Source organism: Aspergillus chevalieri, chromosome 2 (genome assembly GCF_016861735.1).
Source record: "Aspergillus chevalieri M1 DNA, chromosome 2, nearly complete sequence".
Lineage (NCBI taxonomy): Eukaryota > Fungi > Ascomycota > Eurotiomycetes > Eurotiales > Aspergillaceae > Aspergillus > Aspergillus chevalieri.
The window spans coordinates 4,063,594-4,088,355 of NC_057363.1; the positions used below are offsets into that span (position 1 = coordinate 4,063,594).

General features: G+C 49.1%; 7 protein-coding genes across 7 annotated transcripts; 3 read left to right on the forward strand and 4 right to left on the reverse strand.

The window, feature by feature from the left end:
* Nucleotides 1-248: 248 nt before the first annotated feature.
* On the reverse strand, nucleotides 249-947 carry ACHE_21391A (uncharacterized protein; the record flags this gene model as incomplete). Its single annotated transcript, XM_043275469.1, has 1 exon — nucleotides 249-947. The coding sequence occupies one exon, from the start codon at nucleotides 945-947 to the stop codon at nucleotides 249-251; it is 699 nt and encodes a 232-aa protein (XP_043134455.1).
* A 3,659-nt stretch (nucleotides 948-4,606) lies between these two features.
* ACHE_21392A (uncharacterized protein) lies at nucleotides 4,607-7,126 on the reverse strand (the record flags this gene model as incomplete). Its single annotated transcript, XM_043275470.1, has 1 exon — nucleotides 4,607-7,126. The coding sequence occupies one exon, from the start codon at nucleotides 7,124-7,126 to the stop codon at nucleotides 4,607-4,609; it is 2,520 nt and encodes an 839-aa protein (XP_043134456.1).
* Nucleotides 7,127-13,418: 6,292 nt separating this feature from the next.
* On the reverse strand, nucleotides 13,419-14,205 carry ACHE_21393A (HAD family hydrolase; the record flags this gene model as incomplete). The annotated part of the gene is made up of 2 exons (XM_043275471.1): nucleotides 13,419-14,144; nucleotides 14,197-14,205. 2 exons carry the CDS (start codon nucleotides 14,203-14,205, stop codon nucleotides 13,419-13,421), a joined length of 735 nt encoding a protein of 244 aa, XP_043134457.1.
* Nucleotides 14,206-15,485: 1,280 nt separating this feature from the next.
* Nucleotides 15,486-17,085, forward strand: ACHE_21394S (initiator tRNA phosphoribosyl transferase family protein; the record flags this gene model as incomplete). The annotated part of the gene is made up of 5 exons (XM_043275472.1): nucleotides 15,486-15,829; nucleotides 15,892-15,926; nucleotides 15,995-16,167; nucleotides 16,221-16,893; nucleotides 16,943-17,085. The coding sequence occupies 5 exons, from the start codon at nucleotides 15,486-15,488 to the stop codon at nucleotides 17,083-17,085; spliced, it is 1,368 nt and encodes a 455-aa protein (XP_043134458.1).
* Nucleotides 17,086-17,150: 65 nt separating this feature from the next.
* Nucleotides 17,151-18,052, reverse strand: ACHE_21395A (aldo/keto reductase family protein; the record flags this gene model as incomplete). Its single annotated transcript, XM_043275473.1, has 2 exons — nucleotides 17,151-17,486; nucleotides 17,540-18,052. The coding sequence occupies 2 exons, from the start codon at nucleotides 18,050-18,052 to the stop codon at nucleotides 17,151-17,153; spliced, it is 849 nt and encodes a 282-aa protein (XP_043134459.1).
* A 2,157-nt stretch (nucleotides 18,053-20,209) lies between these two features.
* On the forward strand, nucleotides 20,210-22,442 carry ACHE_21396S (alpha-actinin, sarcomeric (f-actin cross linking protein); the record flags this gene model as incomplete). The annotated part of the gene is made up of 3 exons (XM_043275474.1): nucleotides 20,210-20,265; nucleotides 20,431-20,497; nucleotides 20,574-22,442. The coding sequence occupies 3 exons, from the start codon at nucleotides 20,210-20,212 to the stop codon at nucleotides 22,440-22,442; spliced, it is 1,992 nt and encodes a 663-aa protein (XP_043134460.1).
* Nucleotides 22,443-23,001: 559 nt separating this feature from the next.
* Nucleotides 23,002-24,614, forward strand: ACHE_21397S (putative RNA binding protein; the record flags this gene model as incomplete). The annotated part of the gene is made up of 7 exons (XM_043275475.1): nucleotides 23,002-23,040; nucleotides 23,095-23,166; nucleotides 23,511-23,542; nucleotides 23,608-23,645; nucleotides 23,702-23,762; nucleotides 23,820-23,886; nucleotides 23,937-24,614. The coding sequence occupies 7 exons, from the start codon at nucleotides 23,002-23,004 to the stop codon at nucleotides 24,612-24,614; spliced, it is 987 nt and encodes a 328-aa protein (XP_043134461.1).
* Between the last annotated feature and the right edge of the window lie 148 nt (nucleotides 24,615-24,762).

Sequence of the window (24,762 nt, forward strand, 5' to 3'; positions counted from 1 at the left end):
CATTTACAAACTAAGAGGATGAGTTACAACAAGCCATCATATCCTCTTATCCACTGATGATTCGATTGGCACTAAATTCTCTGGCTTTCATGCAACTGCGCTAACTGCCACGCATTTATATACCAGCTATCCGATGCGTGCACTCCCACACTACGATGCAACTGAGCCAGGAAGTATATCTGGAAAATCCAGTCATCCGCCGCCAAGCCCCTTGGCTTGCTTTCGTGAGTTGCGTATGATTGGGCCGTCTAGTTAACTGGGCTTTGAGCAATAGCATTCGCTGCTAACGGTTTTAATGACCTATTTTCCTTCTCCATCCCATTCCGTTTCTGAGCTGTGTCACACAGCTCAATATCCCCGCATTCACACTCCCCTTCTCTGAGCCACCGATATGTAATACTCCATCGGTCACCCCGCGGCCTCACTGTTCCATCTGCCAGCGTGTCTGTCTTGCGCTTCTTAATTCCATGAGTCCAATACAGTCTCGCGTCGCCCGTCATCTGCATCATGCTTCGGGGGGTCAGATCAATATCCACCTGCTGCTCGCCCCTGCGGAACTTCATCATGACCGGTGCGCCAAAAGATAGGGCGTAAAGCTGGTCATAGGCCTTATGTGCATCCACGTGGGGCGGGATGCCAGCGCCAGGTGGATAGTACTGCAAACAGACCTGGTCCGGTGGTCGAGACTCAGTAGTCGGAATCAATGGTTGTAGCCAGTCTGGAAACTCCGTGTATGGAATGTCTGGATCTATGCCAAATGTTTTATAGTCGAAGGTGTAGCCGTAGTGGAGTGACAAGCGGCCGGAGCGGTCAGGCCATTTCAACTCATTGAGGAAGATTGAAATAAGGCGTTTCTCGTGATCCGGCGAAACAAAATCATCTTGCCACATAATTCCCGCTGGCCTAATAGGCAGCTCTTTGAACTGGCTTAGCTGTGTTGAGCCCATGCCCCTATCTTCCAACGCCGTCGCAGATGATGCAGCCAGACGGAGATTAAAATACACTGTGAAGGATAATAGGCAGTCAAAATCTGCTTTCGCTTTTGCCGATTACGGCCCCACAATGAGACCGTGCGGTGTGCCAAGCTCTTCATCCCCGCCGGCCGCATGAATTTTGAGCAGAGAAAAGCCCATCTGGACCGATAAGGCTCGGGTTTGCGGTGCCTGTGATCCATCGTTGGGAACCGTTGGCAACTCACATCTGAGTCTTGTCACTGTGACGGCCAACGTCCGCCAACGTGCAACAACAACTACTAACAGCCATCAAGTTCGATATTCTCGTCTCTAGGAGCTACAGTCGCCAGCGGTAGTTCGACGATGGTAACAAGAGGAAGTTTTTGGAGAGCTCGTAGAAGGTTCCATTGGTGATGTAGGATGGTTCATTTTAGTAAAAACCTGTGATTAGAATATAATTTGTCTGGATAACCAACAATTTGGACTGAGAAATTATGTATGAAAGGAACCAGTTGTTGAAATCATGGGCAAGGAAGGTAATTGTTAGAAGAAAATTATAGTAAAAAATAAACCTTAGCGATTCAGTTTTATAACCCTTTAAACAGAGCTGGTTATATTATGACGCCAGTATTACAGATTTTGCGCACCATTCGACTTCTGAGAAAGAAATCCTGCTTTTGTTGACATATATAACCTTCAAAATAGTTACTGAACTTAGTACATGTGCGACTTTCTTCCAATCGAGGGGGCTCTCGTGTCCAAATTGAAAGACATACAACAGGTGACAGACGTTGTGCTATGAAGGCTGTAAACAAAGCGCGCTGCCATGACTCGGAAGTACTGAGCACTACTACATATAACGCACAATGAACCGAAGCCCCCGGCCCAGATGATGGGTGAATACACTTGGTTATTCAGCGCAATATCGAGATGCGTCTTTCCCAACCCAATTCACAAACATATCACCAAGTATTTCTAAATCGACTGATGGAGTCTATTGTATTGTCCTTTGTCCGTAGGTTACCGCAACGCTGTTCAGGCAGCTTCCTCCCCGTGCATGAACACGGAACAACAGCCAAAAAGACGCATTTCAACGAGCAAGCAAAGACCATACTGTCATCACACGGTGCCGCTCCAAAGCATAATAACAAAATAGAGGCCTGGTTTCAGAGGTAAGCAGCAAGCAATGTGTGAAGCTCAGCCGTCGGGAAGAGTCCGAGCTTGTTTGATATAGTATTTCCCCGAGACGAGCCCGACAACGATCCGGAGCTGGGGCTGCAATAACGGCTCATCATTAGAATCGGAGAGCTCTGTGTTGTCGATGTGGATTATGTGGATAATGGTATGATTTACATAGCACACTGCCAGCGGATTTCCACGAAGTCGAACGGCTGGAATGATAGGTCAGCGGGAAAGCCAACGAGAACACTATATTGATATCCTCTTGAAAGAGCCTGTTGACCCATATGACTGTGTCCAGCAAATAGCTCATACCCAATGTCTTTTCCGGTTATCTGCCACACAAGGCGCAATCTACGCGTCTTGGATGTTCTTTTTTTTCACGCAATAAAAAAGCTGCTCCACGTAAGGCCTAATGGGGAGTATTCCAGTATCACTTGCAACGAGAACAACTATCTCATCTTGCAATACAGGCTCACTAGCTCCATGTGGACCGCTCATCAGCCTTAATTTGCGGTGAAAGGTATTCGGCAGCCGCCACGAGAATCCAAAGGTACGGCTTGGACACATGGTAAAAAGCCGCAGTTTATCTTGTTCTTCCGCAGACCATGAAGTGACGACGAATGAGGAACACTGAAATCTTGACAATGGATTAAGAGATGGACACCATAAATTGATATACTGGCCTGAAAACACCAGGGCCGGGCGTCCAGGGCGTATCTCAATGCACATACTCTTATCCTTCAGCCTATTCACTTCACTACTGGTCCAGCTGTTTCCAAAAGCCCCATTGCGGTAAAGCACGGCAAGGATCTGAAAGACTGTTGTGGCACATAAAACACCAAAGATAGCGCAGATCAGATACCATGGCTGCGAAGACCCCTGCGGCAGGTGTATCCAAATTGCGCAAATCATGAGTAACGATAGAAGGTAGTGCACCAGGTAGAATACTGGATAAATAAACCGGCGAAGGAACGAAGCACAGAGCATGGATATGAGACAAAGTGACAAAGAAGCCTATTGCCATGGTTAGCCTTTGCCTGCCACTTAGCATGCCTGAAAAGAGTATTCGGAGGCACGACCGGTGAACGGGTGGTGGCCAAGTGGTGGAGTTGTCGCTTGTTACTAACAATAATGCCAGGGATTATCCCTTTCCTCTGTAGTGAGATAGAGTTTATGTTCGTCTCCATGGAGGTAATAATATGAAGGCTAGCCTGACCACATGTCATCCAAGCAGCAGCACGATGCCATTGATGGCAATTGCGCAGTCTGACCCCTAGCAGATCAGAAAGAAAGCTGATACCTGGGCTTGTGTAAAGAAAAATCATATTGCTCAGTGCTAGGATACCACATCTGCGCCCTGCTGCCTGACCACGGCCATTAGGGTAAAACGCCAAAAATAAATTAATCGAGATATATACTGTGTAGAGAAACAAATCGGCGAATGTACATGGACCAGCGAGTCGATGGCGATTAATGACTCTTGCGTTCATTAGATACCTAGTGGTAAGCTAGGGATTCACTTTGTACCGTTGTATCAGACGCGACAGCAGTTGTAGTACGGAGCAAACCGCAATTATCCCACCAACAACGATGGCATATATATAGATAGGTTTCATAGTGTCTTGCAATAGTGTAATATCTCCTGCGATGCTCTCGTGTCCAGTCCAATATCCAACGCTAATCAGTCATATCCATACGTTAACTTATTATTATTATTTAATCAAGTTTACTGTCCATACCGAGCCCTAGAACTATGACAGACCCCTATTTGCGGACTTGAGGCCGCTAGCTATACTATAGTCTCTTATCCCTAAGTTCCTGAGGCACTAGTCCCCTTCTATAATCTTTCTGATCCTTTCCTCGCCCTAAACCGCTTGTATGCGCAGGGCTTTCGAGCACAGTGCTCTCCTTGTGTTTCGGAGCAGGGTGGGTGTGACCTAGGCTGATTCTCAGCTTAGGCTAGCCTCCCTGCTACCCTTCTCCTGTTCTGACTGCCTCCTCCAATGCTTCTGGTCTCCATTCATCATTGCTTCGGGCCCTCTTTACCGTCCGTTGTAGGTGTGCTCAGGGTAGAGCTAGAGTCAGAAGCAAAAACACATTCCCCATGGACACACGCTTTGTTTCTCGGCTCGTATCCGAAACCGCCGTGAACCATATTCAGCTAAGCTTTAGATCATCTTCTCTACGAATAGATCCCTTTTCCAGTATGGTGCCGTCCACGCCGCCCACTTTTTTTGCCCTTTCCGCTACGGAGTCGCCGACGGGTCATCTGATGGATTGAGACATGGTTACAGTCGCTTCATTGGTTTTTGAGCTATCAATGTCGCCCTTGGCTTTTTTCTCCAGCTTAACGGTTCAAGCATGATAGAGTATTCACGCTGTGTTGTAGAGAATAGAAGCTTCGGAATTAACAATGCCTAAGATTGCTTGACTAAGTACAAATACATACCCTTTGAAGTAGTGCCTGATCATCAATCCTCTTCTTCAAATTCAATCTGAAAGCCTTGTGCGGCCAGCCTCTTGTGCACAATGGATCCAGACTTTGTATCTATCATACCCTCAACCACCTCCGCGGCACACAGCAGTAAATTACTCTTAACTACTTCGCCCTCTTCTGCTATCTGCTTCCCCAGGTAGTCAGTATTCATGACAGCCATGAAGATATATCCTACCAGAAATGGCAGCTGGCTCTCTTTCTCCAGGTACCCAGAGCCAAAGATTTTTCGCAGGTGGATGTCACACGCTTCTTTGGCAGACCGAAGCATCCTCCAGCATACTCGATGTAACATCAAGTAATCAAAGCTCATTTCCGCGACTTCACTCTGAATTGTGTTGCGCAAAGTCTCCAGTAATTCAGCAGCTGTCACCTGACGGGAATGTTCCCATCGCTTTTTAGCCGTGTCTTTGCGACTACGTGACATGGAGATAAACCCCTCTTCCCCTTCTTCGTCATTATTCCACATCCCTTGGGCAAGGATTCTTCCAAGATCAGTTTCGGTGAGTTCAGTCTGTCCAGATTCCTTGCAATAACGATCCACGAACATTTGCGAAACGTTGGCAATTGGTTTCATTGTTTTTGGTCCGCTCTTCGCCTCTGGTAGCCGGGCAGACTGACGTCTGTTTCGCGCATATGATGCAGCCGACCAGCCCATGCTCAGGCTGAATCGTTTCAAGTAATCTTCTGGTCGGCTGGGTGGTTCACCAACAAAGATCTCATCATGCCAGGCCATGACCATGTTCATATCAATCCATTGACCCTTCAGTAGCTTTTCTTTGCGGAGGGCATTGTATAGATGAGCCGAGTACATAACCGAACCCCATGCAGCTTGAAAAGAAAGAGAAAGCTCTTGGTATCGAGCCTTCAAGTAGAACATGGCGAGACCGCACAGCATGGGATGCCATTTCATCAGTTTGAAAGGCTCTCCTGGGCTTGATCCAAGGGCTTCCTGCACTAGCAGGGTGGGATCTGAGGTCACGGACATATCAATAAACTGAAGGAGCTCCTCAAATGCTTTGTCATTTCGCTTTGGCCATCCTTCGATTCGAAGATTGGAATGGAAATCAAGATTCTGACGGATGGATGATTCAGTTAGCTTGGCAAATCGCCCAAAATCTTCAAAGCCCCGTTGCATACCATCACGGAGGACATGGTGGATGTCGAGAAAGACCTGGGCGGCGAATACAAGCCAGAGCGGAATTTCATGCGTGTCGAACATTTTCCTTAATCCCCGAGTAAATTCATCTTCAAAGGGCCGTGGAGGCGTGATCCGATGCATGGTAAGAAAATCGGAGAGGATTTCCAACATGATGATCTTGTCTTCCGAAAACTTTTCTCTTGCGCTCTTCTCCGACCGGTCCCTAGCTCGGTCGAAGGTGCCAAAGTACCCTTGTTTAAATGGTAGAAAGTTATCGCCCTCGACGAGAACACTGAACGAGTTCAAAAATGAGAATGTGGGCAGAAACATAGACTGGGCAATGTTGTAGGTCCGGAAATTCATGTCGTCTCCAAAACGCTCTTTAAATTCTGGATCCTCTCCCTCCTGCGCACAATGAGCCGCGTAGAATGCACTGAGCATTTTGGCAGATCCTCCATATTTGTCAAACAGCTGCTGAACGTCTTCTTGCATTCGTCGGGCTATGTCGATGGCAGAATTTGTCATTACTGAAGCAGAAACGAGATCAAAGAGGCCGGATTGATAGCCGCCCCAAGTGCGGGTAATGACATTTCGTAGCTTAGCAAAATCACGAAGCAAAAGATTGAAACCAAAGTATGCCTCTTCGAAATCCTGCATCCTCTCAGCTTCATAGTCGACCTCTGGCTTGCCGTTCGTGGGGGTTGGCATTGCAATTTCAGGCGCCTGTACAAATGCTTCCGAAGGCTCCTGCACATCAAGGCCATCGAATTTGTTAGTAATATTTTGAATGTTCTCCAATGAAGCGTCATCTGAAGGTTGGGTCAATCGATCTTTGATGTCCTCGCTCCGCATTCGAGGACGCAACGCCTGCTGAACATACTCCAGGATTCCAATAAAATGGCCGTGTGAGTCAGACGATGCTTGAGACTGGATGTCGGCAGGGAACCTTGCTGTGGCCTGCAAACCATGCTTTCGTCGCACCAAAATGGCTCGATTCAGCACAGCGACAAAGCTTGCTGGAACATTGGCTTGAGACTTAGTGGCAGCGGCAATGTAGTCTGCCAGGTTGACAAAATCTTTCACAGCGAGAGTATGCTTCTGCTGATCAGGCTTTTTTGAAGGAGTAGGGGCCGGTTTGCTCGCACCCTCACGAGCTAACTTTCTTGCCTTGCCCTTTAACCGTTTCGACGGCTGATTCTTAGAGGGAGCAGGCGCCCTGCTGGAGGGGGAAGGGTTTCCTCCCAGCGTTTCAACGGGGAAACCATAGTTTCGAGCTGTGGCCACCAGCCATGATGCCACAGCATCCGTATCTGCTTTGTATTGCAGATAACTGCTAGTCAAGAAGTCGGACAGCATTTTATTTGATCCTTGTCGGCCTGTGGGGACTGGGGAATGTAAACAATGGCGGAGAGAATATATTGAATCAACCAATGTTGATCATGGGAACCAAGTATCGTATGGTTGGTCTGCTAGCAATCTACGGGTGATCAAATTATCCAAATCCCCAGCAGCCGTAATCAAAGGCAGACCAAGATGAAAAAAAGAGTATTCTGCAGAATTTAAGGCCGTGTCTCAAGAGTCAAGACCTAATATTTAGGCGGCTACTGGGGCGGCAAGGGGAATGCGGCAGAATTTATAATCATAGCCTCTACTACGGCGGACTATAGTGGCCAAATTGCAATAACTAAAATCAGCATATCCTGCAGCATTTCACAAGTCATCACTCATACAGCCCAGTTGTAGGCCTACACAGGATTTAACAACAAATGATTACCTTCTTTTTGCCTTCTTTGTTCTTGTCTAACAGCCCACACCGTTCAGGACAGATCCGGAAGTCATCATCAAAGATTCTTTCTTTTCTTTTCTTTTTTTCTTTCTGGCTGTGATTACTTTTAAAAGGTGCGCTGGCATAAAGAATGGAAAGTTCCGGATTTTGATTATTCCTTAGATTCCGTCTTCACTCTATTTTCTAATACGGTAGTGGCTACACTCAAGTAGAGTCAGGAGGCAGTCCTAGCCCTCCGAAGAGCAGCACAAGACCCAGGTAGCCCCACAGCAGAAACAGAAGCAGCACAACGGTCCTTTCGCAGAACAGTACGTCAGACAAAGCGACACTACTGGCGTACACAGCTGGATAACTTCACTGACAGCAAGGATGTTTTCAAAGCAATCAAATGGAACAGGACAGAAGGGACCTTCCCAACCCCTCCACTCAAAGATGGTAATAGAGTACACACCACTGCCAATGCCAAAGCAGAGCTCCTGGTAAAAACTCTCCTTCAGAAGGCTGCCTGTACAGAAGACATCCCTGTCAACTGCAGCAATCCAGAGGCAACTCTCCCCTTCCCAAACATCACAACAGGGGAAGTACATCAAGCCATTTTCCGAGCCAAAAACAGCACACCTGGACAGGATGAGATATCAAATGCTGTCCTAAAAAAAGTCTGGCCTGCTCTTGGTCCTCATATCTCAGCACTTTACAAACACTGTGCTGCAACTGGTTGGCACCCAACTCCCTTCCGTCAAGCCCTGTTGGTAGCCCTCCCCAAGCCAGGGAAGAAGGACTACAGCAGCCCGCGCTCATACAGACTGATTGCTCTCCTCTCCACTCTGGGGAAAGGACTGGAACGCCTGATAGCCCACAGACTCGCTTGGGTAGCCATCAAACACAAGGTTCTTCATCCCCAACAGTTTGGGGCTCTCCCCTGTCGCTCAGCTACCGACCTGGCGGCAGCTCTGGTACATGATATAGAAGAATCCTGATCCCACGGCCTCAGCGCCTCCATGCTGACCCTGGATGTTAAAGGCGCGTTTGATGCAGTCTTATCAGGCAGGTTAACCCAGAGACTCCGCAGCCAAGGATGGCCCTCCAGAGTGCTCCGCTGGGTATTGAGCTTTACCCAAAACCGAACAGCAGCTATACGGCTGGATGGACACCAGAGCCCAACTTTTGCAGTCCCAGCAGGCCTACCACAGGGCTCTCCAGTGTCGCCAATCCTTTTTATGCTGTATATCGAGCCCATCGTCAAGGTAGGGCCAGCACTAGCCCGCAGAGGTCGATTTGGATATGCAGATGACATCTGCCAACTGGCTGTCAGCAAATCCCTTGAAGAAAATACAACCAAACTACAAAGCATCGTGACGGACCTGATGGTGTGGGGCCATAGAGAGGGACTCACTTTTGATCTTGCCAAAACGGAACTTCAACACTATGCCAAAGGTCGGAAGGACAATAATCCCACCTGCACAATCCACATCCTGGAAGATGCAGTGGAGATCTCGCCTCCCCCACCTAATGGGGCCACACGCTGGCTAGGAATCTGGTTCGACCGGAAACTGAACTTCAAAACACATACCCGCATGCTAGCAGGCAAGGCCAAGCAAGCAGTGGGAGGCATCCAAGCCCTGGCCAACACAGTACGAAGAGTCAAAGCACCCCTACTGCGACAGGCAACAATAGCCTGTGTGATCTCTGTCCTGTGCTATGGAGCAGAGGCATGGTGGCCAGGGTTGAATAGACCAGCACAGGACAGCCTAGGCAGACAGAAACCCATCTCCAACAGGGAATCTATCCAACTAGCCTGTCTGGACCAGGTGCTCTGCAATGCACTGCTCAGAGCCCTCCCAGTCTATAAGACCACCCAAACGGCTGTTCTGCACCGGGAAGCAGCCATCCCGCCAATAGAACTCCTCCTCAATCAAAGACGTCGTGGACTGGCAATCAGAGTACACAAATTAGACACCTGACATCCTCTACACCGTCGGGCCACACGCCAGAGAAGCTTCCACATCAGCACCCGCCTGCTCCGGGCCATTGAACCATCAAATTTTCACACAATCAAACAGATAGACCCACTACTGACAAGCCCCTGGGACACAAATCTGATGCCCAAAGAGCAGCCGACTGCAATTGATAAGGCACAGGCCAGGGAGGACTTTCAGAGGTGGCTCACTTCCATCCCAGCACGGTCCATGGTCATCTATACAGATGGATCGAAAGGGAAAAACAGCAACGCTGCAAGAGGTGGCTGGGTGGGCTACTGGGGCAGCTGCAAAACCAAGATCTTCTGTGGACACAGAAAGCTCCCCTAACCGTGAGGTTTTTGATGCAGAAGCCAGAGGGGCCCTGCTTGGTCTATAGAGTACAGACTGCCCTCAAGGTGTTATGGGCTAAGCCCGTAGTGCTAATGACTAGCTATCACACAAAAGATTTCGTTGAAGAACAGGAGAACGGATGTCCGATCGGACAGCTTTATATACAAATGTACGCCGTGCGGGGTAGGTAGTCTGGTAACCCCTCCGATCATCTCTCCGAATAACATATCGTTTATTCTACAGGCGCAGCCTGTGACACAAGGATCCCAATTCCCAGCAATCCACAAACCTATACATCTGCTTGGACAACCTAGAAGCGGTGCAGCAACTCAAGGCCAACCCAAAGGATCAAGTCAATCGATTTTCATGGACTTCCAAAAAGCCGCCCAGGCATGGCCAGACCGCCCCAGAGCACCTGGCATACAGTCAGGCACAGTACAGGTGAAATGGGTTCCTGGACACACAGGCATTGCGGGAAATGAAGAAGCAGACAAAGAGGCCAAGATGGGCTGCCAGGCTCCCCTGGGGTTCCCCCTACCACCTGCCTCAATAGCGGCGACCAAGCACGCAGCCCAGAGGGTGCACTGGCATGCCTTTACATGGTATTGGTCAGAAAACGCTCCCAAACGATACAAAAACCTCGGGATAGGCCTAGAGAAACGACCACTGGAGCTCCATCTTCCCCGACCAGCTCTGGGTCGCCTCCTAGCTGCCAGGAGCGGCCATGGTGACTTTGCAGAATATCATGTGCGCTTCAAACATGATGATGCCCTATTGACCTGCTCATGTGGCTGCAGAAAGGAGCCCTTCCACTTCTATTTCTGCCGAGAGGGCCGCAAAGCAGCGGCACATCCATGGGGCCAACAACCAGTAGTGGACATCCTCACCAAAAAGGCCGGATTCACTGCATGTGCGGATTGGCTGGGTAGATCACAATTCTATACAGCCATCTGTAAACGCCATTAGGATGCTAAATGCATCAAATCTGGGAACCTCTAGGCTTACCTTTGGCTCCCTCCTTCCCCCTTCCTCCCTCCTTTCTCTCACCCCCTCCATTTCCCCTTTTGTTCATCCTCCCCTTTTCTGTTTCCCTCCCTCGATTTCCTTTCAAGAAAACCCCAAGATGTCCGTTTCGCTGTTTAACAGTCAGGAAAACCCAAATAGCCCCCCGCGCGGGGGGCTACCTGTATTTAGATGATAGATGGTAGTTTAGCTAGGTGACAGGCAGCTCCGATCTGCCCGTCGTATGTCCCGCTCCGGGACCAGAGCCTCACCACCTCAGTGGAGTGACTCGCCCTCGACGTAAAATAGTTACATACATACATACATGCACACATATAGTAGATTAAGCACTCAATCAGCTACGTACGTGCACATACGTTCGATAGACAATATAACTCTACCTTCCGCTGGTCCTCTCCATATAGACCTCGTTAGTCCGGAATGAATCGACTCCCGATTCCCCTCTGAGCTACGATCCGAGAGACCCCGTTTCAATATCTGTCTGCGCCAACGCCGATCCTGTTGCAGCTCTTCGAGCTGCGTCTTGTCTATGAACCTGTAGATAGCCTGACTGTAGCTTATCCTGTTCGTCAATTCCTAATACATACCTGTAACTGACCCTGCCCCCTGACAACCCTGATGATAACTTGTCTGCCTAGAGTCTGGGGACAGACTCCGCCTAAGAAAGGGGGGTTATGTGACGGCTCAGCTCAGCTCAGCTCAGTGCCCTTATTGACATTCACCGTCAACATGGCAAACAATGCCATGAAAGCAATCAAGACAAACACCTGCTTAGCGAGGCCAACACAACCATATAAGACTTCTTCGTGTAAATAGACTTTCCTCTTCTTTTCTTTTCTTCTTCAGATTCGATATTCTCGTCGATGGCTACACTAGTTTAGATAGGAATATCATTTCGATAGTATCTACTGGTCTGAGCCCGTGACAGAGGTCAAAAACAACTAACATCACAACTGTCGTGACACTTTAAATAGAATTTAATATATGAAAACTATGATAGTGCCCTTTCCATCTAGGACATAGCATTATATAATTCCTTGCCTATGAAGATAGGCGGGAGGCGGGGAGGAACAGATAATGAGAGGTTAGCCACGGCTTGGAAAGAATTCATGCCTCTTGAAGACCCTGACGTAGACATTGTCTTGTTCTTTATGGCCATCCCCATATTTTCATCATTGTACAACTCTTCTGGATCCATGCACCAGGTTTAACTTCTGTAGTCACTACCGCTCCTCTTATTCCAAAAACAAATAAGCATGCATATATGTATGGCTCATTTTGTGACTCAGAGAAGTCCTAAATGCCTCTTGTGGAGCAATGGGCTCTTCGAATACATTGTCATCGGTCTTTATTATGGAGTTGCTATTGAGCAATATGTATATACATCATACATGGCACAAGGCTATAATGTTTCATGAGGCTGAGTAGTACAATTTGCACTGGTTTTAACCTCACAGGGCAGTTATGGGCAGTATTTATTACTTGTAAAGTGGGCCACAGTTGCAAAACATAGACATTTTGCTATTCTATGGCATCACTAAACCAAAAGGGTCGGACTTTGTGAGGTAAGATTGCAGGCTTGGCTTTGCACGTTTTATTTGGCACCCTTGTCACGATGCAGTGATCCTAGCCTGAGTGATCCCGAGTTGCTCTGGGATCACTCCAGGACCACTCCAGGATCACTCCGGCGCAGTTCCCTGAGCGCTCCGGGCACGTATCACCTTGCTCTGGGTACGCTCCGGGCGTCTCAGGGAGCCAAAAGCGGCGAGAAGTCGGACCGAAAACGGAAGGGGCAAGTCTTGAGATTTCCGCAGAAAACATTTACAATAGTGCTTTACCTGTTTAGTACAATTTACCAGCGGCCATTCTGAAGCGGCGATGCCAGGACGGAAATTCCACGAAAATGTACCTTAAGCGCCACGACGTTTTATGGCCTTTCTGGCGTCACGCTGAGTTACTCAGTACAATAGTGAAACAAAAGATGCATAACGGCATTGTCCAACAACGAAGTCATACCCGTACTACGGGCATCTGCGGTGGGATGATTAGGTGGCCGTGTTACCACACCGAGATATTTATGGCTGGTCCTATCATAGCTATTGTAGTGCCTCGTGCTTATTGTCATGGACGGCACTAATTATCCGGACCCGAACAAAACGAGCATTAGCGCGGGGTCGCGGATCGCCGGTGATGGCGCACTACGGCAGTACCCGGTGCTAAAAGTACAGAAAATTGGAGAATATGCACGATTGGTGGAGAACCATTTCTATTGTATTCTGCAGGCTACAGACAATATTGAATTGGTATCACTGCCCATAAGAACCTGTCTATGGTACAAGATTCATAAATAATGTATAGGAGAAGTAAAGTAATGCTAGGGAATTAACCGATCCATAACCCATAAAAAGAAAAATCCATAGCTCCGTAACGACCAACGCTCGCGTTATCGTGACTTCATGCGAAGAGGTTCGAATAAAATATTAAGTCGTAAAGGGCGAAGAAGGAAGAAAAGGTTGGAGTGTCGTGGGGTTTAAGCAGCCTCGATCTCGCCAAGGCACTTCTCGAACTCAGACCAATCCTTCATGACGACCTTGGCACCGAGTTCCTCGAGCTGCTGAGCCATCTGCAACTTTTTGTTGTCATCGGAGTAGCTGCCAACATAGGCGATGCAGTGGATGCCGGCACGGATGGCACTGAGCGCACCAGACTTGCTGTCCTCGATGGCAACGGTCTCCTCCGCCTTCTTGCCGCACTTGTCAAGAGCGTGGAGGTAGATGGCGGGATCAGGCTTGGAGGTAGGTTTGGCCAAGGAGCTGGCAGCGCTGAAAACCAGTTCGGGGTCGAGCCACTTGTCCTGGCCCACCTTCTTGATGGAAGCCTGGACACGGCGGAGAGCGGACGAAGAGACAACGGCCATGTCATACTTCTTGGAGTTGTAGAGTTTCTCCAAGACCTCGTTGACACCGATGCAAGGCTGGGCCTTTTCGTTCAACTTGGCAATAACCTTGTCCTCCTCCCTCTTGACGTAGTCCTCGAGCTCTTCCTTGGACAACTCGAACTTGTACTTGGCCTGAAGAGAAATCATCATACCACGGAAATTCTGACCGACAAAGTCCTGGATGAGCTGAGAGCCGGTGTAGCGGTCCGAGATGCCACGCTTCTCGAGGATCTCATTGGCGAGATCAGCACACGCCTCGAAGGCCAACTCTTCCGAGAGGACGAGGGTGTTGTCGCAGTCGAAGAAAAGCTCAGTGATCTGGGGAGTTGTCAGCTAAGGCGAATAAGAGATAAGTTCTCGATAAACAAACCTTAGGCATGATGACTGAACTGATAGAGTAGAGTGTAGGTATCGGAGAAGAGATGCGAGTGATAGACGGTAGACGGAAGTGGTAGAGTGGTGGCAAGTAAAAACGAAAAGAAGAGTGGAAGAGGAGGATTATTGTTAAGCAGAAAAGTTTGGTCTGGTGAAGTCAAGATGAGTGAATGATGGCAAGGGAGAAAGGTGGCTTTAAGTATTCGCGCCTTCCCGCCAGAAAATAAGAGACACAACAATGGGCTGTGAAATCACTAGTTGTTCCAAACCCGGAAACAAGCGGGTCGGGCTCCACCGAGTTGAGGTCATATCGTGACGTTAGCGATTGGGCAAAAATGACCAATAATAATGCAAATTCACGGCTAAAACCGGGTCCACCGTGGTGCTAAAAGACTGCCATTCCTTGTTTGGGAGACGCTCCATCCCCTCCCGCTTAACCACTTCTGGAATAGCGTCATACATGATGGAAAGACGGAGAATCCAGCGTCATGTGTCTGCGAACCGAATCGAATCCCTCTATTGTTCTGGTATTTTCGGTATCCTGTGAAGCTATAGTAAAAGTACGCTATTTTGCTGCCCAATACAGGAGGTAAGCCGCGCGTTATCAGTTCCGAGTTGATAGAGTATGCATCCCATAACACTGCTCGAGTACGGATATACGGAGTAAATCATGCCAAGTATGTGTAGATATGGACCAGTCATGATATCAGTCACTCTATGAAAGACACCATTCAAGTTAACAGCATTCCATCACGCCAAGTCCATATTAGTTCACGAAATTGACTATGCCATCGGAGTCAACAGTGCTATCCCGATTCAGCCTGGTACTGGACTAGTCTACCTTGAGCGATTGTATGCACGAAATGACCGATTGGCTCTCCTGTTGATTCCGGATAGACACACCGGACTACAATGTAACTCTTCCAGCTATTCACCGTTGATTCTAACACACTCTATCCTGTATTCGGCACGGAGTCTATTGGAATAACCCTCAGTATCTTCCAGAAGACACCAACCACCATATAAAGTAAACAACGAGACCCAATTCTGGGTCCGGAGTCTAGCCATATCTAGAGTACAAACCTGTACACCCCTAACTTGCCCCACGCTATCCTACCATAGTATACAATCTGTAAGCTGATTGGCCACAATCCATGAATTGTACGAATCCACTCCACCGTGAAAATTGTTCTGGTCGATGATTCGCAGAAACCCCTCTTTCTTTCTATCATTTTCTTCCCTGTCGTTCGCTTCTGATATTGGTCTTTTTCTAAACAATCAACCATGGGTACTTCCGAGCCATTCCCCGTGTCCTTATCGGATCTACACTTCCCCTCCACAGAACAACAGACCATCTCCCAGACTCTCTCCTCGCTGCGCCGGTCGGCTCTCTCCATCACCAACCGCCTTCGTTCCGTGCAGTCCGATGCTAGTTTCGTGCAGGAGGTTGCAGACCACTACGATCTGCCACTGGTTGCCAATGAGCGCTGCGGGAGTTGGTATATCCCTCCCGATGCCAAGGCTGGCAGCGCATACTTCAAGAGCACAGACGGCCATACCGGGCAGTGGGACTTTAGCTTTCGTAGGCTGAATTTGCAGGTTTTTCCTGTTGCGAGGGAGCATGGGGGGTGAGTTAGTTTACTGCTTTTATTGCAATGATGTCTTCGTAAGAGTTGCACTAACTGCGCAGGTGTATTATTGTGGATTCTACCCGTCGCGGGAAATGTAAGTCTCTAATTCTGGGGTCTTGATCTATCATCATCCTTTAACATGCAACCTTCCCTTCTGGTCAGTGATGCCTGATGCCCTTTCCAAGACCGTCCCAATATGGTGCGCTGTCGTCAATCGGGCCGTGTTCCCCTCCGAAACGGACTATCACGCCGTGGAGTTTCCGCCGGAGTACCTGCCGGCTTCCGAAGAGTCGCAGATTGAAAACAGGATTGATGGCTTTGTCCAGTCTCTCAAGGTACCCTTACTCTTCCATGATCGTCCTTAGATGACAATAACCGACAAGACCAGGACCTCAAACTTGACCTAGACAACCTCCGCCAACAACTAACCAAACCCATCCGCGTGGCATGGGCCAACCGATCCTACTTCCACCCAACCGACATATCCAAAGACCCCAAATACAACCTCATAGTCCTATGCTCCGCCTCCAAGCGCGTGCACGGCGCCGAAATGTCCGAAGGCGGCTACATCCAAGGCGCGGGGGATGACAGCGAAGGCTGGGCTCACGGACTCACCCCGCCCGTTTTCTGGGCCAACCAGTCCTTGCTCTTCACCACGCACGAGGAGGATTTGCCGTCCGTCATACAGAAACTTGTGGATGAACACCGACGACAGGATACTGGTCATCAGGCGATCCTGGTCGCGCCCACTAAAAATCTGTATATTAGCCAGACGGATCCGCGCTTGAACGAGAGTGGGCGCTATGACCTGGTGATTGATTGTAACGGTAGCCCTGAGGCGGAGGCGGTGCAGGGGAATCCGAGAAGGCTGAATTTGGGGTGTGGTCATTCGAAGTTGGGAAGTCGCGATCTGAGGAAGCAGTTGGATAAGGTGAAGGAGTTTGTAGAGACGCAGATGGCTAAGGATCCGAGTAGGTCGCTACTGGTGACTTGTGAGACGGGGAAGGATTTGTCTCCGGCGGCTTTGCTTGCGGTTTTGTGTTTGTTTTACGATGATGATGGTAAGCCAGTCAGTCAAAACTCTCTAGGGATCAATGCTAACTGCTGCAGGCGAGTTTATGGCATCCCCAGCAAACCGTGTAATGGAAAAGCAATTCATTCGCCAGCGTCTCGCTTGGATCGTGTCGTCCAAACACGACGTCAACCCTTCTCGCTCGACACTCCAATCAGTCAACGCTTTCTTAATGTCGTGACGAACAGATTGTATTAAATCGAGTCGCTACCGAACAAATAATACAGAACAAATATCTAGTGCACTTTACTCATTCTCAACCGCCTCGACAATAGCCCCCGCGCTTCCCTGATCAAGCGCGTTCAGAACAGCCATATCCTCCTCGCTAATATCAAAGTCGAAAACACTAGCGTTGGCAATAATCCGGTCCGGGTTGTCTGTCTTGGGCAGCGGTACCCATTCCTTCTGCAAAGAGTAGCGAATCAAGACCTGCTGCGTCGTCCTTTTGTACTTCTCGGCCAGCCCAACCAGCGTAGGGTCGTTGGCCTTGTAGTTGCGAACAATGGGTGAATACGCTTGCACGGCAATACCGTTCTTCTTGCAGTATGCGTCGATCACACGTTGTTGGTTCCAGGGGTGGAGCTGCATCGTCAGTCTTTATACCTTTCTACCTCCAAAGATAGCCGACGACTCACCTCAATCTGATTTACATGCGGCGGCCACACATTCGCCCCCTGCTTAAGCTCTTCAATATGCTTAACCCCAAAGTTGCTAACCCCAATCGCCTTCGCCTTCCCCTCCTCATACAACCTCTCCAACGCCTGCCAAAGCTGCTTCCTCCCCGCACTTCCAGACCCGGAGCTATGAATCAGGAACAAATCCACATACCCTCCAGGCCCCCCAACCTTTTCAACACTAGCCAGCAACTTGTCATACGTAGCCTCCGGCGAGCCCGCGGGGCTTAGGATCTTAGTCGTCACGAAGATCTGGTCGCGCGGGATTCCCGATTTCCGAATCGCCTCGCCAACTTCGGCTTCGTTCGCGTAGAATTGCGCTGTGTCGATCTGGCGGTAGCCGGTTTCGAAGGCTTTAAGGCACGAGGTCACGCATTGGTTTGGTGGGGAGCGGTAGACGCCGAAGCCGAGGCGGGGGATGCGGCCGGCGGTGTTGGGGAGGGGGAGGGTGTCGGTGATTGCGTAGTTGGGCATTTTTTGTTTTTTTGTCAATTAAGAATTTGGTTGTCCTTTAAAAAGGCTGTTCGAGGTTGAGAGTGGTGGTGTAGAGTGGTGAGGGAGTCGGCGCCACGACGTGAGTTGGTTTTGAAGCTCTTTTGCCCCGCCGTCCGGAATGATATCATCACGGGCCGGGTTTATTGCGCAATTCTTTTGAGTCAACACCGTACCTTTTTCAGATTTTTTTTTTGATAGATACTGTTGATCACGCAACATCATATTGGAAAGGAGAATTTATGGTATCTGTGTTTCTAGTCCTAGCAATTGCCCCTGGTGCCTGCATTCAAAATGACCTGAGTATGAGAAAATCAGGACCGGAGATTGACCTGAATTCATGCCAGGAATCGGTTCATCTCATGGGATAGTTTGAACTCATTACTGACAATGACTATAATAATTAACAGCTTGCTCTCATACAATTCTCCTTCCTAGCGATCTTTACTGAAGCCTTATTTATATGACCCCCAAGTATACGCTAAGAGGCGCAGCCAAAGATGCCCATCAAGCAAACCGGCAGTCAAGAAAAGCCAGAAGGTATTCTCACAAATGAATATTCAATCCAACGCGTCTTAGCATCGCTAGAACTTGTCGCCGCCTCGCATCAAGGATCCTTCTCTCGAAACAGCAAAGCAGAAGCTGCAAGGCTATCAAGGAATTACAGCAAAAGATTGAACTGGATATATGCTTTTGGAACTGCTCGAACTTCTTGCCAATGATGGACGAAAAATGCTGTGATGTACTTATCGGGGATGGCGGCCAGCTCCGGGAGTGCCTCTTTTATCCTTGTAGGGCTTTCGAGTATCCTTTCATATGTCCTCCTAACTGAATTGCATCTGCTGAAAACTACCAGCAGGAAAACGCTAAAAATAAGCCCCATTGGTAGTGATGACGATGAAGATCCAGATTCAGATCCGGCTCCGGCTGATCTGTCTAAATTAAGAGAAGATTGCCTACTTCACGATAACAACCACTGCATAATCTCCAGACATTATGATCTCTATCAAACATCCCGGAAAGAGCGAGAAGGTTGCTGACTACATATACTTCATGCTCACACATATTCCGAATTTATCGGGGCCTAGGAAGTTGAATGATATATTGAATGATGAAGAGGTCAGTCCTCTCTTGTTGAAACATTACCGAAATGTTTCTAGTTGGATAGGGTTTCGTTTTTGGGCATTCGTCTACCGATGCTTCCCAAATGTCAAAGGGGTATTGGACATGAACAAGCCAGGGGAGGTCAATGCCCGTCGTAAATACAATTACAGTTGATAGCTCATACTGCGTTCGCGAGCTTTCAGTTGGCGTTGTAACCATTAGGGCATGTCTGTTTCTCCTATAATCTTTTCATACTAATTGTCTAGGGCCATGCCTACAGAGTACAGCATCAGAACATTTGATGGATTCTCACCCTCTACAACAGATGGTTGCCTAACGACAGACAAGTCCACTTTCAAGCTACCGCAGACATTGGACTCCCTGATCAGAACTCCTGAGAGCGCATCATCCAATAGCAGCATTCCTTCATGCAAGTGGAATGGGGGAAGAAATCGGCAGGATTCTAGAAGGTGACATGGAAGCTGGGACACTTATGACCCATCTGGTATCGATTTAAAAAGGGTGAATCACTTGCTTACCACTATCAACTAACCTAACAATAACTCAGGGGTGCTGTATTTACAACTAGCTAGTGCGAATAAACTACGCATAGAACCATAAAAAGCGAGCACCATCCATGGCTCGGCGGTTATTACTATGGAGGAGGCTGGTGATTGGGTGGCAATACCGTACCGTACCGTACCGCTGGCAATCGCAGGGGCACATGGCGGTACGGCTTCGATAACGACATTCCACGGCAGAAACAGAGTCAGTCAACATCCAGCCTCTTTTTTTTTTTTTTTTTCAATATTCTTCGTCTTTTACTACTTGTCAAATATTCTCTTTCACGGATCTGCTGCATCGTAAAAGATTCCTTGTATTCTTCCTTATTGACCCTCCCCCCTTCATACTCCATCCCTCTTACCGACTCCCGCGATTGGAGAACAGGAAAAAAAGCGGTTCCTCACCAACCTTAGCAAAAATTCCAAACAGAACAGCCCTGGATGCCGTTATAATCCAGCATCCTCTTTAATCATGTTGCAGGTCGAGAAGCAATGGATTAATGTGCAGCAGAAGACATTCACCAAATGGTCAGTCGCATTTTGTTTATCGTGGGCCCCCTCTTCACCCCCTCCGTCCCTCCCCTGCCCCTCAAACGAAGCGCTGGGGAGCCTGTTCCTAATTCTGCATTGTGTTGCTCTCTCTCTTAACTGATATGGAGAAAGACTTGTTTGCTAACTATTGCTACTCTGTAGGCTTAATGACAAGATCAAGGTTCGAAATGTCTTTATCGATGATCTCGTGGTCGACCTCTCCGACGGTGTGAGTCCTCTCCTCCATACCTCGATCGTCCCCGGATAATTTCAGCTTGAACGAAGGTTGACCGTTGCTCTCCTAGGTCATCCTCATCCACCTCCTGGAAATCCTCGGTGCAGAGTCGCTGGGTAAATACGCCTCGAGACCCAAGCTCCGCGTGCAGAAATTCGAAAATGTCAACAAGAGTCTCGATTTCGTTAAGGGAAGGGGGATCCAAATGACCAACATTGGAGCGGAAGATGTGGTTGATGGAAATAGGAAGATTATCTTGGGTCTGATTTGGACGCTTATTTTACGGTTCACCATCAGCGATATTAACGAAGAGGGTATGACCGCCAAGGAAGGTCTGTTGCTGTGGTGTCAGAGAAAGACGGCTTGCTACGACGGCGTCGAGGTTCGCGATTTCTCTACAAGCTGGAACGACGGCCTGGCGTTCTGTGCCCTCCTCGATATTCATCGTCCCGACCTGATCGACTACGATGCTCTCGACAAGAGTGATCACCGCGGAAACATGAAACGTGCTTTCGATATTGCGGCCAACGAAATTGGTATCCCCGATCTGCTCGATGTCGACGATGTTTGTGACGTTGCGAGACCCGATGAGCGTTCGCTGATGACCTACATCGCCTACTGGTTCCATGCCTTTTCTCAGCTGGAGAGAGTGGAAAATGCCGGTCGTCGTGTGGAGAAGTTTGTCAACAACATGCACGGAGCGTGGGAGATGCAGAACTCGTACGAACGACGAATGAAAGAACTCATCCGCACGATCCGGGGGCAACGTGATGGATGGAAGAACTCTTCCTTTGAAGGGACCTACAAAGACGCCAAGGAGCAGGCTCGCCAATTCTCGCTTTACAAGAGAAACCACAAGCGTCAATGGGTTGCAGAGAAATCGGACCTGGCCGCTCTCCTCGGCAACATTAAAACCAAGCTCAGTACCTACCGGCTGCGTGCCTACGAACCCCCACCGGAGCTTACCCCAGACGCCTGCGACCAGGAGTGGGAGTTACTGACAAAGGATGAGCATGAACGTAGTCAACTCATCAACGAGACCATCCGAGATATCAAGAACGCCCTGCGTCGCTCCTTTGCGGACAAAGCCAATGACTTCGCCCTTACCCTGAAAACCCTCTCTCTTGCCATTTCCGGTCTCGACGGTGATGTAGAAGATCAATTAGCGCATGTCCAGAGGCTCAACGACAACATCCCTCCCCTCGATGCCTTCTTAGAGACCATTGCCGCAATAGATGAGCAGTGCGCGGAAGCCAACATTGAAGAAAACGACTACACCACATACACCCTAGACGAACTCTCGTACGAGCTGAGCCTGGTCAAATCCAGCATCTCCAAGAAACTAGCGTTCCTGGACAACCAGCTTGTGGCCCGGAACATGACGAACCTGACACCAATTCAGCTGGAGGAATTTGAATCTGTATTCCGGCATTTCGACCGCGACTCGTCCAACACACTGCAAGAGCTGGAATTCTCCGCTGCTTTGGCCAGTTTGGGTCTTGTGTACGATGAGGACGAGATGCATGATGTTTACGTTGAGACGTGTGGACCCGCTCGGCTTCAACAGAATGCTGGCGTCAGTTTCGAGCAGTTTATTCGGTTTATGGTCAGTGTCACGGAGGATCAGAACACGGCAGAGCAGGTTTTCCAAAGTTTCAAGGAGGTTGCAGATGGAAAGGTATGTTTAGTCCGCCCTGGGGAAATTGAGAAACTAACATGCGCCTTGCAGCCCTATGTCACAGAAATCGATCTTCGACACTCCCTAATTCCGGACGAAGTTATTGAACACCTTGTCCAGACAATGCCGCCGCATGATGGTCCCGATCTTATGGAAGACAGAGATCTTCCGAAGTACGACTACATCAGCTTCATGGAGAAGTTAATGGAAGCCAACAACAACAATGATGGCATGAGCGGGGTGTCTGCCAACGGAGATTAACTGCATTACTCTTTTCGTCCAGCATTTTCGGTTGTTCAGGTTCTCGTTTTGTTTTACTTCATCTTTTTTTGGGTGCTCTATGGGTGTTCTCTGGAGCTAGGAGGGTTTGGCTCTTGACTGGCGACGACATTGATCATGCATACCTCTTTCTTTTTCGTTGCATTGTTAGAGTTTCTGGTTTTCTGTCTGACATGTTCATTCTTTATTTGGTGCCTTATATCCGAGCTCATGGGATGACTATTCTGTATGCCACACTTGGGGAAATGGGGGTAATAGCTAAAAACAATAGAAATCATGACAATGGTATCTGCCATACTGCTTGTACAGATTGACCTTAAAATAGAGCGTAGAGCGTAAAGTGGTCCAATTGGCATTTATATCACGTGACATGATAGCGGGAATCAATGAAGCGCGGTGGAGCTTGTTTGTTCCTCGCCAGCTACTCGATTTCTCCCATCAAGCCGCGCAAGCCATTGCTTTTACCACGATACATTATCACCTTTGGATTATTATTTAACTTTCTCCATCCTCACCTCGACCCTCTTGCAACGCGTCCAAGATGGACCGCACCTTGGACGAGATCATTGCCGAGCGTCCTGTATGTCCCAACAGCTCTGCACCGACAAACGACGACAAACTAACGGCCCAGCAGCAGAGACAATCCCAGAACCAAAACCGTGGTGGTCGCCGCCCTCAGGGCCGTCGCCGTGATGGCGTGAAAAAGGTATTGCCTCCTTTTTCTCTTCATAGGGGACTTGCGCTGACTTGTCGGGTTTCTGGAATAGGTCCTCCCTCCTGTTCTCTTTTCGAGCTTTCCTCCTCCTCTACCTCTATCTCTACCTCCTCATACTCTCCTCGCACGGTGAAACAAAACAAAAAGAGAAATTCAAAAAAGCAACTGCAATCGCTGGCTAGTCCTGTCGTTTCAATAGACGCTACCGCTACACCGCGAGGGACCGCAGAATGATGGAGCCTTTTTTTTTTTCTTTACACACACACAACGCAACGATAGCATAAGTTTGACTTCGAGCTGACCTTTGTTTTCTCTCTTTTGATTTACGACTACAGTCCTATAGAGAGGATCGACCTGATTTAGATCTGTAATTCCCCTTATTCTGGAATATTTGGGCGATGCGAAGGATTGATTGCTGACCGGCTGGAGTAGTGATTGGGTCCACGACAAGTACGAAGATGATCGAGAGGGTATGTTTTGGTCGATGTGGTGATAATGTTTTGGTGCGGTGTTGACTGTTTTCTAGCTCGCCCGTCCCGTGGTCAGAGACGTACGAGAGGTGATCGTTACTCGCCAGATCCTGACCGGTATGCATTCTCCGGTCAATGTCTGCATTCGGGTTGGAGGTAGCTAATCCATGACAGTATCTCTGCATTAACGAAGATTCGTGTCGAGAACCTCCACTACGACATCACAGAAACTGATCTCGAGGTTCGTCGTTACTCGACACCACCGTATGCGTATCACGCTAACCGGCCAAGGACCTATTCACTCGAATCGGACCCATCCTCGACCTCTCCCTGGTGTACGACCGCGCCGGCCGCTCCGAAGGCGTCGCCTACGTAACCTACAACCGCCTCAGCGACGCCAAAACCGCAATTGGCGAATTTGACGGCGCAAACGCAAAAGGCCAACCCATCCGCCTCACACTCGTTCCCGGTGGCGGAGGCAGAGGAAGACAGGACCGCAATCCTTTCGACAATGTGGAGAGACCGCGAGGCAGTCTTCTCGACCGCGTCGAACGGCCCCGGGATTCTCGCAGTTTGAGCCCGGAGGGCGCCGAGGGCGGACGACGCCGGCGCGGCCGTGGCGGTGCTGGGGCTGGACCTGCTGGTCGTCGCAGTGACGTCTCCAAGCCACCGCCGGAGCACATCGATCGCTACGTCCCCGGCCAAGGCCGACGATCGCCGACACGCAGGAATGGAGGGGATGGCCGGCGACGTGGAGGAGGTCGTCGCGAGGACGGGAACAAGACGGCTAATGGCAGGCCTCGCAAGACGCAGGAGGAGCTTGACCAGGAGATGGAGGATTATTGGGGCGGTTCCGCGAATGCTGGAGCCGGGGCTGCGGATCAGGAGGCTGCTCAAGATGAGCCGCAGCAGGTTGCGCCTGCTACTACGGCTGCTGCTGGGGATGACGACGTGGATATGATTGAGTAGAGATGCAGCGCCGTTTACGATCTTTTTTGTTTTATTCTCCGGTTCTGTCATGTCGATTGGTTTAAACAGGTAGATTCCAACTTACTTATTTGGGTTTGGTTAATTTGACTTCATTGTAATAGTATTCACCACTAGTATTAGCTGCGCA